The 17,261-nt window shown below is 42.1% G+C and overlaps 1 protein-coding gene across 7 annotated transcripts in view; it reads left to right on the forward strand.

Moving 5' to 3' along the window:
• The window catches only part of LOC132907996 (cell adhesion molecule Dscam2-like), a 162,818-nt gene that overhangs the window by 80,023 nt on the left and 65,534 nt on the right, over positions 1-17,261 (forward strand). For all 7 annotated transcript variants that reach the window (XM_060961496.1, XM_060961493.1, XM_060961498.1 and 4 more), the window contains exons 5-7: positions 5,242-5,359; positions 11,680-11,923; positions 12,816-13,020. In XM_060961496.1, the coding sequence (XP_060817479.1) occupies positions 5,242-5,359; positions 11,680-11,923; positions 12,816-13,020 (567 nt within the window). The remainder of the gene's footprint in view (positions 1-5,241; positions 5,360-11,679; positions 11,924-12,815; positions 13,021-17,261) is intronic.

Consider the following 17,261-nt stretch of genomic DNA (forward strand, 5'->3'; position numbering starts at 1 on the left):
GGAAGTATGCTAGAAAGTTATAATATACTGTTACAGGTAGCTATGGTAATTATAAAGAATAAAATCACTGTAGGTTGTATTATTGCAGTTATTAAAAATATATCAGTATCGGAATTGTCTGGAGCAATAGTCTACATATTTTTTTTTTTTTTTAGAAAGCTTTTCAATTACACTACACATGATGAAATGTAAAAAGTAAAGTGTAATAGTATACCATATTTATTTGTTCATTCCTGACTTTTTTGTAGAATGTTACTAAAATGTATAGAGTTAACACCCTATAGTAAACGTAAGGCTACAGGAAGAATATAATATAAAAAGAGAATCTGGGTGTTGAAGCGCACATTCAGGCTGGAAATTTCGCGTATGATGTTCCACGATACACACCGTCATACGCGAAAATTTGAACGGACCAGTGAATCGATGGCCAGCAGGTTTGTTTGCAATCCGTGCGTCTGCTCGCGCAGAGATTCCGCTTTAATGGAATAGAGAGGCGCTCACAGGCGGTCGTTTATCGCCATCGACGAACATTCTACGAGATATCCCGGAACCAAGTAATGTTTACCTGCTTGGATTGTGGGACCAGAAACCGAGAAAGAGCCATGGGAAATTTCGCGTTACAAGAATTGTTTAAAATTTCTAGATAAACACTGGTCGTATACTGGTAGCTTTATACGTATCCGTACTATCTAAATAGTGATTATCTTTAACCACATTGCAAATTATTATTAACCTGGGCATGCGCTGCCGGAAACGATATGTCGAACGCAAGCAACGCGTAATTGTTAGCTTTATATTTCCCCGCTAAAGATATGTTTGCAACAATTGGTTCCCCGTTTAACTTGCATCCCGTTTCGTGTGTGTACGAGATCGATGTGTAACACCATTCCCGAGCCACGGGATATTTGCGGCGGAATAATTTTGCGCAAAAGTTGCGAGACGTAGATGGATCGTTTAATTTATGGAAAATAATAATAACAGGAGCCAACTAGCCAAACTAATTTATGTTCTGCTTGCTCCATCTTTGTAAAACGAGTCGTGGGTGAAGGGAAAATAATTTAGATTATCGGGCAAAGCGGAAATATACTACGACCAGAGATAAAACAGAAGAATGGAAAGAGATTTTATCGTTGTTAGTTACACCAGTTTGCGATCCATCTACGCGGTCACCGCGCACGTAAACGGAATCTGCGATGTTCAAATTATTCGAGACGTAACTCATGCGAAACTTTATTGCAGGGCCAAGAGTATTTTTTGCAAGAATATCAACGGTCAACGCTTGTGATCATCGAGGCGTTCCTTCGCATCTGACGGAACGCGTGACGCGTTAATTCCTCGGGCGTTTCCTCATTCTCCTCTTCTTTCGCCCTTTTTTCTCTTAGGTCCTATCCCACCCTTTCCACTATCTCTTCTATCGTCATATTTTATTCCTTTGGTAATCAGGCAAATTCAACTTTTCAGTTAACAAAGCGCTTGATTAAATTCTTCTGGGAAGAGCCACGGTAGTACGAAGCAGAGGAGACCGCTTTTGAACTTTGGCGAAAAACGAACAGCTGTCGCGAGTCCTTGCTACGATTCTTCTGGCCGCTCGCTCCACCGTATAATAAAACCTGGCCAACGTTGGATAGAAATTTATGCTAAGCGCGCTTACATACTTACGAACTTAATAACGAAGTTCTAGGGTGTGTCCGATCGTTTGCATATTCTCGAATAGCCGTCCATCGTCGCAGTTTCTCTGTCTCCCCTTCCATTTAGAATACACCGAATTAACCGAAAACTCGAGGTACAACGATTTTCCCCAGTAACGAGCAAACTTTTCTGAATTATCTGTTATTCGCGGAAAATTTTCGAATCGCGTTCGGATGCTCTCGTATCGCGAAAAGCCTGCGGAAATAATTGCACCGTGTTGTTAGTTGCACGATGCTCCAGCTTCCGATCCTCGCGAAAACGATTTTACACAGATACACGTCTCATGCTGGTATACTATCGATGGATAAGAATCTACATGCGACAGGCGTCGATCGTTTTGTATTTCCTTTATCGTGCAAGTTGCGTTTCTATGGCATCCAATGAGAATTAAAAGCTACACTTGGCGCTAATATCTTCTTTCCTGTCAAGGTATCGTGTAACGTTCGCGGTAATACAATGCACAGCGTTCAATTGCTTCACTGAATTCTCATATTGTAACGAGATCGCGTGTCATTTGATCGTGCAACGCTAAAAACACTCGAGCGGTTATCGGCTGTATTCGATAGACGAATCGTTAGCGTTGGTTGTGTAGAAACATCGAAACATGCGGGTGTATCGGATTCGGCCGGATTTCAGGGAAAACATAGAAAGCAGTGGACGAGGCACGGTGGAAATAGGAACCGGGCTAATGACGCGATTCCCAGAGTCGATTCGCGAAAAACGTTCCGCTTTAATTACACCAACCGCCGTTTTCATTGCAGGTACACGGCCCGTTTTGTTGTAATATTCATTACCGCATTATTACGATGCTCTATGGCGCGTGCACGCGGTGCTGCTAACGCGCCCGATTCTCTTGTTGCATCGTTTCAAGCATCGCTAATTACGCGAATATCTGTTAATGAAATCTTAATGAAACCAATGGACTAATTGCGATTTCATTGACAACGAGGCCGAATAAATACAGAGATGAGTATACAAAGTCGTCTTTTTGCTCTCTTGAAAAGGTTGAACGCGAGTTGATCTACGTTAATGGTATATATATACACGCTTATGTGGTAGGTGATTTGGAATTCTTGGTGAACAACGACGAGATATGTACATCACCGTTATCTGTCCCTTTACGGTACGCCACGTCGCTGGACGAGTCGCTATCTCCGACCATAATTCCCCATTAAACGCCCGCCTGACGCGTTCCTTTTCGTTTTTTACTCCTTTTTCTTCTTCTTTCCCTTCTTCCTCTTCCTCTTCTTCTTCTTGTTCTTCATCATCATCTTCTTCTTCTTCTTCTTCTTCTTTTGCTTATTCTCCTTCTTAGTATCCATTCTTCTTTTTCCCACCTATTCCACCACCTTTCTATCTTGCCACGAAGAACCTTTGTTGCCACATTCCTTTTTCAGCCGACGGCTATTTATGACACGCCGTGGAAAACATTTCCCGTATATCATGGAACAAACTTACATGAACTCGTCCCGCGGGAGAAGGAGCACCAGCAACAGGGACTGGCTGCGTCTGTGTCGCAAAGTAACCCCTTGACTGTATGTATACGTGTGCGTGTATGTACTTGTTTCGCCAACGAAGATGATCTCGGAGGATGTATTTCATCCTTCGCTTCCTTCCTTGGACCTTCCTTCTCTTTTGTTAAATCTCCAGCGATATTGTCACTATCAATTTTCCAAACAATGTAATCCAATACTGTTCCTCCTGGTTTTTCCGTTATTTTCCACGTATCGTTCGCACGCCCTAGCCATCTAACACGACACCGGGTCCGTAACGGGAAAGCGACGATCGCCATTAAGGAGAATTTCATTTCGTAATATACAGCAGTCGGCTTTTAATCCAGGCGCCTGTTTTATTAAATCTCCGTGCACGTTGTTCGCCACCGTCTTCTTCTTCGTTCCTTCAATTTCTTCCAAGGCTAAATGAATATATTACGCATATAGCGCGGGAAAAACTTGCTCGAACTCATCTAGAATGGTGGAGTCGAAAAGAGCTGCTGGAAAAAGGGTGGGCTATTTTCGGAAAATACCATTGCCTGTTTCTTTAATGTTAGCCAAAATTTCACGGGAATTTTTTGTACACTGTAACAAAGCCAGTTCATTGTAGAGGAAAAAAAAATATTGATCATTGTTAAAGCGTCGAATGTAGGATTTATAACATAGCCAGAAATTGATATTTTGATGTTCATTTGACGTTTCTGTCAATAATTTGGTGGTACATGATTTAGAGATTGTGTATCGAATAATATACATTTTAATTTTTATACTTTACTGTTCCACGCTTCAGTAGCAAATATCCTATTACAAATTTCAGAATGATTTCTATGTTATTGATCTGATTACTAAAATGGAACCAAGAAAGGAAATAATATACTCCAGCTCACAGTTAATCTGTTGTTACAATTCTATTGTATTTTTCGTGTTTTCATTTCAAAAAACTGTTTTTCTCGTGTTATAGTTTACCATTACTCCAAGCTTATGAGCTTGCCAGAGGCGATTGCTATTTTTTAGAGACGGAAATTAAAGATTAGAAATTTCTATCATCTAACTGTTAATCTATTTTAGACATTATGTAATAGAGTTTTCAATTTTAGTTTTTCCGTAATAGGAAATAACCTGTCATAAATTTCAGAGGTTCAAAGGTTATGCAACGATGCTAACAATTACTGCGTCCAGTTTGAACCCTGTGAAATTTTTCACAAAGTTAATCAAATTGCCATCCGCATGATAGAGAATTTTTTTTTCAAGGCACAACGCTTTGAAAGCGTAAAGAACAAACGAAGTTCCAAAACATAGAATCTAACGATTTTTTAAATAAAATGTGCAACAGAATATAGTACATGGCATGTTGAATTGACAATATTGCCAGTCACAGAATTCTCAAATAGAATTTATCCAAATATAATGCAGAATATCAATGAATAATCAAAAAGCACTGTTTTTGTAATTTCTTCGCTGTGGCCATAAAATTAGTAAAGCTTGAAAGTTCGTAGGTTTTAAAAATTAAGAGAGATAAGGCATACAAGTTTTGTCAGGAACATAAAATCTTCTTGCAAAAGATTAACTCAAGAGAGTGAGTCGTTTGTCTTTCCAAAGCTAAACATTAATCGTGTTTGTGTGCAATAAAACTGAGGAATCCCCCCCCCAAAAAAAGAAAACAAATAGTTACTCAATTCGGTTTCTTAAATATAGATTCATAAATAGCTTTCATAACTTAAAATCAAAGATGTTTGTTGTTAAGAACTCTTTCGAACTAACTCAGGTTCTTATACACATTTGCACATCATAATACATAGCTGCATCGATCAGTGTGTTTATTTAACGCTCAATCTCTGACTTCGCAATATCTCTTACATTAAGAAAATTTTAGTAATCCTTGAGAAAAGCATTAATCGGCACACGTATTCTTTGAAGTCTGAAAGTCATTCAAGATCTACCAGACAGCCAAAACAGTTGTTTCACGCGTCCAGAGATTATCTCGTTTGTTTGAGACGCTACAACCAGTATGCTATCATTAGAGGATTTATGCGATCCTTTCTGGTTTTTCTGCTTGCAGAGATACGCAGCACCATGCCACCGATGATAAACGAGAAGGTGGTTTATATGTCGGCACGGCTGAAAGACACCATTGTGATACCGTGCGTCGCGTATGGCAATCCAACCCCCACCAACAGGTAAGAATGTCACTAGATACGTACGAATTTGTAGCATGCGCCGCGCCGGTAGTCTCGTAAACTTTAGGTACGATAGCACCATCGACCGGTGAAATGTCTCCGCCTTTAGATGCGTGCTGACACGGTGACTGATCCTCAGATTCCGTGAGATTTCAGGACGTGACATGCGTCGATCCGAATCGAACGTTTACGACCCGATTTTTTCTTTTTATTTTGTTGTCGTTTTTTTGAGGTCGTCGAGAATGAATTCTATCGTCGTTTCGCGGAAGCTTCAGTTCTATTGCACTTTTTCCAGCACCTTGTTTCACTTATCTTGATTACTCGAATGCATCTCCGGTCGCTTTTATCGAAACAAACTGCCGTAAGAGAAGAGTTATTCATCCCTTTGTCGCACTTCAGAATGCAGTTTCGTTATCATAAAATCTGTTTTAATTCTTTGTTTGCTCGACCAGAAACTAACTTCTCTTCCTCGACGTTGGCGCAGAAAGTATGTCGTTCTACGTAGAAAATAGAAGAATGAAAAACGAACGAAGTATCGTAGTTTCGGAGAAGACAAATAGAAAGTACATCGAGTGTGCCATTTTGGTACCATTAAAGTCAAAATCTACCAACAAATGTATTCTCTGTCTTCGTTCGAAGATACACGACGAAAGTAGAAAGAGAGAAGTCGTTTGAAAAGGCTTGAATACACCGTTTCCCATTCAATAAAGCAACAGCTAGGAGACAAGAGTTACCCGTTGAGAGACGGTCGTTCCGTAATTGCCGACTTTCACGAAACAGTCCTCGAAAACGATTCAGTTACGTGGCAAACAGTTTCTCGATACAACCGGGACGCGGTAAATAGGTGGCGTTCATACGTATCGGGGTAAGTTTAATTGGCTTGACGGCGAAAAAAAGTGTTTTTTCGTATAGGTGAACAATATTTTGATCGATGAATTTCCGCGCTCGACTTCCTCAACGAGGGTCTCGCGAGAGTGTCCTCGCTTTAAATATTGTAACACGCCCTGTGTTACGACTTCCGACACTCGCTCCAGCTTCTGTACCCTTCAAATTGGTTTCCATTCGTTCCCTTCTCGAGTACCAGTGCAAACGGATGTTCCGCTACGAAATTAACCGGCAAACTACCATTTACTTTTCATCGTGGTTGAGCCTTGGCGCAAAGTAATCTACTAGGTTGAAGTACAGGACGACTGTTACTACGTTGTAGCTGCTTGGGTAAATTGAAGATAACTCTTCGGATTAATAAGACATCCGGTCGTGTCGCTAAATTACCCTCCAATCTCCACTTCCTCGGCTACTCGGTAAAATTTCCGTTAAATTTCGTTAAATCGTTGACGATAATTCTTGGCAACAAACGCGGTTCCACTACGAACAGGAACCAGAGGATTATAACGAATACGTTATTGAAATGTAAAAATTTCAATTTCGCGTGACGCTCGTTTCCATATTCTCTTTCCCTCTCTCTCTTTCTCTCTCGTCGTCTTATTTTAGAATATGGGCCAGACCTCGATAAGCGACGTTTATTCCGTGAGCAATCTCGCCCCCCACCCCTCTCTGTAGAAGGTCGGTCTTTCGGTAATTCAACGGTAGATAAGCCGAACACGCTGTTTCGTCATGGTACAGTGATTCCATTCGCAAACGTAGGAACCTTGCATTTCAGAGATTTCATGATTTCGTTTGGGAAGAATCGCAGGGTCAAAGGGAACAATAATAATGACGGAAGGAAGTGGCGCAGGACGAGAGAATAATTCGCCCCCTCAGGTTCAAAACCCTCGTATTTTTCTTATATTAATGCTAATTTCAAACATAGCAGCGTTATTTCGCACGCGAAGGTATTTCCATGATGAAAAGGTGAAACACACGTTGTTCGTTGGCTTCTGCTGCCATATTATTACGCGAGAAAAGGGGAAGAAGAGAGGTTACGAGATGGAGAAAAGCGATTCTCTTTGACAAGTAGAATTATCTCTCACATAGGTCAGACGGATAACCTTTCGCGACTATTTAGCATAGCCAAATAGACTGAAACTGAAAAGAAACAGAAGCGTCGAGTCGAGTGTATAAGAATGGTTCGTTTATTCGGTTGTTCGGTCGATATTGGTGAAGCTACTTTTGTAGACATCTCACGAGTTATGAACTCTATCTCAAAACTTAGTCTTATCACTCCAGCCTCCAGTGAATCCAATAAACCCGAGTAAGAAACGAAACGACCGGGTAATCGAGCCGGAATTCTCGCGTCGCGGAATCAAGAAGGCAAAAAGAAAACACGACTGGGACCTCGTAAATAAAGCAGGCGAAACGATAGTTCTAATGAGTTTCGTTCTACGTTTTATTTCCGCGTACGTATCGTTAAGTGCTTATGAAAATAAAGGGAATGGGGTGATAAGGTGGTAAAGCGGATTAACGGAAATACTCGCGCAAGGACAAAGAGAAAAGGGATTGCGTATTAGGATGTTAATGTATTTATTATTCGATTGTGCCGCTTTGCTTGAAATGGTAACGAACGAAAGGGTCGGGACTGAGAAGGGCGGAACGACTTCTTCCCCTTCTTCTCTAGCTGTTGCTTACTCGCGTTGCATCGACGTCGAGGTTATTAAACGCCAAACGACCTGGCTCGTCCTTCTTCTACACAATGATAATACAACAAGAACAAAAAGAGATTTGTTGAATATTGTATACATTACAACAGTTAAGGTAGGTTCTCTTTCGTATCATCTGACCGTTCTCGCCAAAGATTATCAAAAGTTTATTCCTCGAGAGAGCTTATTTAAGATGAAACCAATGTTGTTGATATTGTATTGATATACATCGATTGTTACATATCGGTCAAGGATGAAAATTCGCACAATGAGCAATACAAATAATTCGATGCGCTTTACCGTTAGTAATTTCCTGTCACGAATGTTTGACGTGCGTAATTAATTCCGTTGGTCCACGGAATTACGAGCATCTCGATCGATAATCGCGGCAACGACTTTGGAAATGACGCGACGCTTCCTTTCAAGAAATCTCTTGATCCGTGATTAATCGATTACGTTAAAAATCAGGGGATAGAGGCGCGTGTACTCGCATAGGATACGCGGCCATACGCTCAGGCGCACACGCGTGCATCGTGGATGCCGGGAATGCAGCAAGGTGAGGCTGCTCGAAGGTATATAGACGTGAGGAGTGTATGGATAGCGCAAACAAACCGACCGCTGATTACAGAGACTGCTTCTGACAGCCCATCAAATATTCCGCATTTACGTGTACGTCGACGTCACTGAGTATTCCGTGGCTGTGTTCATCGTCTCCTTCTCTCTATCCCATCTTCGTCCTCTGTCGGACCCGCTTGCGTACAGCGACTCTCTCCACCGCCTCATCCGCTGCCGCTTCCCCGTGGCTTGACTGAGTTGACGGAGGAGAGTACGCAGCCATAGGGGCGCAAGAGAGAGAAAGAGTAATCGGGTGGCAAAGGATAAGCAAAAGGATCGGAGCGAGATAGGAAAAGCGACGCAGAAGATGAGAGGGCAGAATAGAAAAGGGAGAGGTAGAGTCTGAGGGTTTGCCAGCAAGGTACGGCTTCCATCTCTGGCCCTCTCTCGCACTTCCACCTACCTATCCTATCTCCTTCCCTCACCAATTTCCCTCCGTAAATTCGATTATCTATAGGTATACTTCTCGTCGTCGGTCGTGTCTCCTCTGTCCCGCTTTTCCCTCTTCCGCCACTCCTCCGCCGAATACCCAACGACTCTTCAACCTCATCGGCGTCCTTCTGCACCTCCTACCTTATCCTGATTCCTCTCGCGAGCCCACCAACCTCCGACAGTCTGTAACGCCGCTTTTCGAAACTACTACCTCAGCGCACACACAGGAGACAGAGAAAGATAGAGGTCAATCACCGGTCGGAGAAGATGGACCACGAAGATGAGAACGAGAGGATGCAAGATCATTTTTGGACAATGTTAGGGGACTACGATCCCAAGGGATGCTACCTTAGCTCCGAGATTGTAGACCAGAAAATATTTGACGCTGGAGATCCGGACCTTTTAGAGGAAAATTCAGGTTTTTCGTAGCCTAGATCCTCAGTGGTTCTGCCCAGCAACTAGTCGTTTGACGTTTTTCCCTTGGACAGACCTGGATGATGATCTTGCGAGGTCACGTACGATTTCGTTTCAGTTGAATGAAGATTGGAAAGAACTACGTCGACTAGCCTGTTCCCTTGTACCGTGTCGGATTCCCGCGTTTTTTTTTTTTTTTTTTTCGAAAATTGCTACCGAAATCGGGAACGTGGCTGGGTTCGATACAGTTTTTCGATTTACAGGTGAAAAAGTAAGTTTCTAAGAATAATATTTATCGCAGGACGCAAAGGTAAATGGTCGAATCGCGGCCATTTAAGGGAGCAAAATCAATATCGACCGCGACGAAAACTTTATTTTCCAAGCTTCGCTCGGTAAATATTGACGCTCTGCTCGCGCGCGTTTCGATGTAACGCAAATGTTTTCCTTCGTTTGCACACTGCTGCGCGGAGCAATCGTCAGGTGCCTAAAATCGCTACGCGATTATTTCAAAACTTTTCGAAATGTATCAACGATCTCAAGGCTGAACGATGATTAGTCTCGATTTTTGGATGTTGGAATTTGCTCCGATTTTTCTCTGTACTTCGATGAGGTCAAAGGTCGTGTGTGCTCGCGAAAGATCGATTCGATTATCCCGTATCTGTGGAGACGCTTGAAATTCTCGCAGCTCGAAACGTTCCCGCGTTCTCTCTGCGTTTTCAGGAATTTGCATACGCTTCGCTTGCGAAAACGAACGAACATACGTATACGCGAGCCGTTCGTCTCCTTTATTTAAAGATACGCTGGTATTAACGATTTTCGTCCGTATCCGGTGCAGGCAGAGGCGCAGTTTATCCAGCTGCTTGTTCAAGCGGGAGTGTTTTGAAAACGTGCCAGTACATCGAAGCGCGTTGCATACGCTCTCGGCTTGTGCGAGGGGTTCTGTCGAATACAAAAAAATGAGAGAGAGGGAGAGAGAGAGAGGAAGAGACAAGCAAAACGAGGGAGTGAACGTATGACTGTAGCCGTGTAGCACAATTCACGGCCGTGCTGTGTGTATTCAGTCTTCCCAATGAAACAGTTGTTATTTTGTGGTTGGCGAGTGCACTAGAGAGATACACCGTTGGAATGGAAAGGCTTGGTCGGATAGCAAAGCAGTAATATCGCCCTCTGTCCGGTGCCAGTGCACTCTGGTATGCGCTGCTATTTTTGCTTCGCCACTGAGCTGAATCTTGAGCAGCGATCGAACGTAATGTAACGCTGTATCGTAGCGAGATGGCTGACTGCCTGAATGGCTGACTGCAACGATGCAATGTTACGATTCATCGAGTCCGACTAGTCAGTGAAGCGAGCGTACGCTCGAGTTGACAGTAGTATATCCCATTTGCCGTCAGACACGAAGGAGAATCTTGCGACGTGAGTATGTCGTTGTTTCTTCTTTCAAAGTCTGTCGACCCACCGCTTCATAGGACAGACAGAACACGATGTTTCGCCCTTATATATGGTAAAATTTAGCGTTATAACCACATGTGCATTTTAAAAATAGTATGGCGATAATTTTTAGACTATAATTTCCTCTGACATTACACAGTCCTCGTTCGCGAAATTAATATAAAGAGGTAGCCAAAGGCGCTTTATTTTAAGAGACAGATTAGACACGATATTTTGCAGTTATAATATGCCAGAATTTAGCTCAGTAATCACATACTTTGAAAATAATGTCAGGAGTTCCGAGCTATACTTTTCTTCGATATAACGTCAAATAGTGTCTTATCAAGGTCTAGTTTAAACAGACTGGCAGGACACAATACTTCACTCTTATATGATAAAATTTAACGCGCTAGCCGCGTATATATTTCAAGATGTTACCACGAAGCTGATCTAAAATTTTCCTCCGTATAACATTTCGCTATACCCAAAAATTTTCGTATCGCGAGACAGACAAGGCATAACATTTCGTTATATGACAAAATTTTACGTGCTAACCATGTGTATATCTAAAGCGGTATCACAGGTCTATATTTTTCTTCAATAAGACCCGAAGAGGCGTCCAAGGTAACGTTCTCGAGGAAATTTACGTTAGTCCAACGATCGGATATCGATAGGATCTAAAATAGAATTTCGATCGTATCTGTGCGTCGTAACGCTGTTGTTTTATGATCCGCGGCGAAAATCGTGCACCGCTTTTCCTCTTTTCTTTGTCTCGCGATTCTTAGGCGAGAATCAACATCGATGCTCGTGCAAATATACGGATACGCTTCTTTTCTTGTTCTCTTTTTGTTACAGGTGGTACTATAACAGGAATCAGAGGGAGGAGCCGGTGGAGGACTCAACCGGGCATTACGTTGTTCGAGACGGTTCGTTGATCATACAAGGCGTCCAGGAAAGCGATGCCGGCTCGTACATGTGCAGCGCTAGTAATTCGGAGGGCAGCGAATCTATGGAAGTGAGGTTAACGGTGTCTGCACCACTGAGCGTGCACGTTCAGCCATCGATCCAGACCGTCGATCTTGGGAAAGCCGCTCATTTGGTAATTGATGATTTTCATGGTCGACTGCGATTTACGTGTACATCATTCCTATATCAGTCGATCAGAAGTCAAACTGATAAACTTCGTGATTTAAGAGAGTAAGGTTTGATGAGATCTCCCAAGATAAAAGAAATAAAAGACTAGAAAAACGTTCAAACTTCGTTTTTTCAATTGGAATTTCTGCCATTTCTGTCATCTTCTTGCGATGAGTTTACTTACAAAAGTAAGATATTCATCTTTCAGAAGTTGAACATATTCATGCACGTAAATAATAAAACCAAAGCAACGGAGTTGATCAATTGTCTTCTGAGACATATTCATATACTGACTTCTGTTGCTTTTTTTATAGTTTCATTGAAGCAAGTTTTTGTTTAACAGCGATGTTTCGTTATACGAAGAACAACAAGAGACATTGAATAGAATAGAATAGAATTCGATATATAACATTGAGCCGCTAAATCCAAACTTCGAAGAAACAAAATTTCACATACACGATCCTAATATAATAACCATTACTGGTAACTTTGCCTGCCCTAACCCTGGAAGACAAAAGTGGTGTACGTAAGGCAAGTAGATCGCAATCTCCGTTCGCAAAGTTCATCTGCCGGTAAATTCTTCGCTCGCATCCAAGCCATTTGCCGCGATCCACGTTCCGGAGTAATCCGATTTTTACGAGGGGCACGGCGAAAAGGCGAAAGGTCTGATTTCAAGCTACGACGGCGTTCGCGTTTTGCCTTCTTCTTTCCGTGGCTTTCTCTCGCCATAGATGGCAATCTTGTTTTCGGAAGAAAGAAGAGAAAAGAAGCGCGGCAGATTCGAGGTCGATCCATACGGCGGCATCGGACACAGGCAACGTTTCTCATCAGCCTCTTTTCTCTAAACTGCTTTTCAGACGTGCAGCGCAAGTGGATTTCCGCAGACGGCGCTGTACTGGCTGAAGGACGGTCAGCCATTGAGGACGGGCGGTCGCATAAGGGCGGTTTCCAGGGAACGTATTTCCGTGATGGCGGTTGCAAGAGAGGACCGTGGCATGTACCAGTGCTTTGTGAGAAGCGAGTATGAAATGGCTCAAGGAATCGCGGAATTGCGGCTGGGCGGTGAGTCTTTGTTTGTTTAGCGTTTACGTACCTTATCGCATCATATACACACACCAACGCGTTTTTGCTTGCTGGTTATCGTGTGCAACGAGAGCGGAAATGGAAGATGAGAAAGGATGGCCTGACCGATGGAACGTCGTTTCCTCGCTGGTAATCCCGCGTGAAACGGCGCGGATCGTTTTATTAAATCGTCGCCGAGCGTTCGAACGGATATTCAAGATTGCCCGTTTAATTCTGCCCGCATGCTACATAATCGTCTTTTTCTTCGCGACTCGGGCCAGCTACAGTTCTAGCTCCGCGTAATATCCATTATACCGTTTAAACGATTTTAAACAACCCTCGTTCTATCTACCCCTCTTAGCTTGCTCCTCCTACGCTAGATAGAAACAGCTTAACGAACGTTCCGTGAAATGAAACATTTAAGACACTCAGAGGTACCATCTAATGACATCGCAACGTCAGCACAGCCGTAGCTTTCAATTGCACCGACACGATGTCTTCCTCATCTTGCTAGTAAAATTTACTTCCTCGTTAAATTTTCACGACGGATTTGCATTTCGTTTCGTCCTGATCACAGACTTTGAATTTGATCAACCGCGAGAAATCGAAAAACCTCTTGGTCCCGGGAAGGTTTCCCCTTCTACCCTTTGCTATTTCCTCGTCTTTTTCCTTCATTCGATTCGAGTTCACTACTCCTTGGTTGACGATGGAGCGGCCCAGCTACGATGTTTGAAAGACAGGCTCGTAGATGGAGGAACGACGAAATGGTGTGGGCTGCTACAGCATAAAGGGTGGCGGAGAAGGGATGGACCTGTTTGTCGAGCGAATGGTGCCGCGGTGATAGGTTGCTGGTGGTTAATGCAGTGGAACTCTTTCCCATACGATCCATTCCAGGTTTGCGTGCCACTCCATCGTAACGCGTTTTCCATCACGGAGCCGCACGGTTTCCCTCTGGGGAAGTACGTGCCATTTTTGCGCGAAAATGGCCACATCGGTTTCCCGATCGTGCCTCGCCACGGAAATCGCTGTTTACCACCCCGTTAATCGCGTTCTCAGCACATCGATCCTCGTCGCTTTTAATTATTAAATTTCCATCGTCACGTACATTTTTCAGGCCATTTTCACTTCAGTCTTTGAATAATTTTTAATATGATAAGTCGATATATCAATGAAATTACAGATAAAGTATAATAAAATCTGGTTTATTTACACTTCGTTCGTACTGTAGGAGATAATTAGTATCGAATGCCTACTACTCGAACTATGGATTGATTTCAGTAATTTTTATTAGAATATTCAATTCACATAGAAAGTCGTATTTCTATAACGAATATATATATATTAATATATGGTAGTTGGTGGAAGTATTTGAACACATGCAATAAAAAAATTAATAAATATACTATGTGTGCTGTATGAGTCTTCTAGAGATCTTATTAATAATTAATACTTACGGTGTCCGTTCAGATAAGCAAGATTCTACTTTTATGGAGTGTCGAACAAGTTAAATGAACACGACATTTTATACATCCAATTCAGAGTTTCGGTTGACGCGACGATAGAACAGACCTTTGACTCCGTGACCTACAAAACGCTTTCTTCTTCTTGCATCCATATCCATAGTCGACAATAAAGTATGTCAAACGATTACAATCGACCGTTTGTGCCGTGACTGTCTCTCCCTCTTGGTCTCGAGATGCACCATCTACTCGACAACGCTTTGGTGCGGCGAAGCGCGTTATTTCGATGTAAAACAGCCGGGGAACGAACCCAGTGGGTGCTGCTTTGTTTTTTCTCGCTTTACATTCACTTCCGCGTATCGGTTCTCGTCATATTTCGACCAACGCTCGCGATGCTTTTTCCATTATCCCGAACATCGAACGTTGTTCTCTCGACGATGGCAAGCGGAGCGAGTTACAGCCCCGAAGATTTCAATTAAAACACTTTTACCAAGGCAGATTGCCTTTGGCCAGCCCCGGGCTCGGTTACAGGAATAAAGTGTCCGCCGCGCTATTTCGCGCCTGGTGAGCTTCCTGTGCCCGTGGTAGGAGGCATCGCTTCATCCTGTTCCATATCGTTTCACGGCTATCGTTCCACGTTTCGAAGCCCGCTGCCTCTCGTAACGTATTTTCCGTCGTGAGCGTTGCTACGCCGCGGGCATCACGCGCTATTTTTGCGCGAAAATGGCCTCGTTTGCTGTCCGCCCGTTCAACGGTCCATCCCAGCGTGCTACATTAATGCCCTATCGAGAACCACGCAATACTCGAATTTTCCAGGAAATACAATCAAGCCAATTCTCCATACCTCGATTTCCTCTTCTTTTCCTCTCTTTTTTTTTCATTTATCCGCGATTTCGTTCAAACAAACGCGAGAACAAGCTTCGTTTCGGTTCAAATCTTTCAAAATAGACGATTTAGAGGCTACAATTTCTATCTTTTCTTACTTTGTTTAATAAATTGAATCGATTCATTTCTCCATTATTTAGACACTTTTAGCTGCCGTCTCACTCCTATTTTTCTCAAATATCAATCGATAATCGACTTTCAACCATTTTAGATCCCAGGCCATTCCTGCACATAATAATTTACCAACTAATAATATGTATTGGTAAATCAACAAACTATAAAACTAGGTTAGAATTAAGTTGATCGATAGACTTAAGTTATAAATGTATTTTTTACAATTTTATCATTTTTCGTCAAATAGGATAATCAGATTGATTTCTAAAATTTACTTGTATGATCGCATTTATTTCGTTACAGCTCCACTTAACACGTATTCTGCAACGGTACTTATTACTACTAGCTCTAAGGTGTGACTTGTAAAATTTCTTTATCTAACGAACTTACTTCAATTGTAGAAGACGACTCTGCTGTACCAACAAACTTTCTGCTTCATCTAACGAATCACAGATCGTCACCAGCACACATTTGGATTCGCACAAGATCTCAAACAACACTGAAACAAATTCATACTCGATCTCACATTTTTATATCTCATATCCTTACAAGATTCGAACCTTCAAACAGATTCGCAGAAAATTTCGAACACGGACTCGAAGATTCTCACAAGATACGCATTAACTAAAACACTATAAACGTGAAACGCCGCTTATTCAGTAAACTTGCCGGCGCAATTTTGTGTACGTAAAATTTAATTTTATAATAGCATCGCTGCGAACAATGAAAGTCAATTCAGATATTTTCTACGGTACAGCAGAAGCTAATTATTCTCTATTCTTCTGACGTTTTATTCTAAAGGTTGTTGAAACAATCTGTACGACGTTGAAAAGTTACCACGTACTTTCTTCATCATTAACCACGCGGGCTAACTTCGATGGCCGTTGAAACATGAAATTTTCTTTCTCTCGGATGAAAGAACGTTAGTTTCAGTTTGACTGACGGTGGTCGAACGATACAATGGCTGGGCTCTCGAACAACGGTCCGTTTTCTTTCTTCCACGATTCAATAATCCATCCTGGTCGAGTATCAGAGAGAAGTGAAACTATTTCCTTTCTCACCACGTAGCCGCTGCCCCATTACGGTGGGGGTAATTGAAGAGACGAAGTAGAGTAGGTAGCCGATGGCGGGGCGCCACAGAAACAAGAACAGGAGCAAACAACGGTAATGGATTCAACCTTTGAACGCTTCACCCGCAATTGCATCGGGCTACAATAACTTGCCGTGGTCGTCAGGTAGCCGCGCTAAGCGACTTTTCATTAGCTTTAACGACGCTACGATTGCGCGTTATTTCTTCGACGTTCGCCACCGCTCGTAAGGTTCAAAAGACGCTAAGTTAGGTTATTTTTCTTATAGAATAAACCGTAATCGATTTCGTTTACGCTGGAATTATTAAACCTGTCAAAATGTTCTAGTTTCAGAGTCTTCTTGCATATTAATTTATTAACCAATAATATTAGCAAATTGAGAAGCTGTGAAAGTTTCTCTTTTACACTTTACAATTTATTTGCCTATATGTATATAATAGGATAATTAAGTGACTTGTAATTTATAGAATTTATTTGTAGAATTTTATTTGGTTTGTCACCAAACTTAATGTTATTATGCGAGAAAATTTATTTATTCCTTTTTTTTCAATATCTGTATAAATTGCTATCTTGAAAAACCGCTAGTCACGTTCAATATAGAAGCAGTTGTGAAGAAAATCGATGTCATGACAGGATGGATATAAAAGTTGAAAGAAGTAATATTAATAACCTCTAACTTGCAACACGTAAAAGT

This window comes from Bombus pascuorum, chromosome 6 (assembly GCF_905332965.1).
Source record: "Bombus pascuorum chromosome 6, iyBomPasc1.1, whole genome shotgun sequence".
Lineage (NCBI taxonomy): Eukaryota > Metazoa > Arthropoda > Insecta > Hymenoptera > Apidae > Bombus > Bombus pascuorum.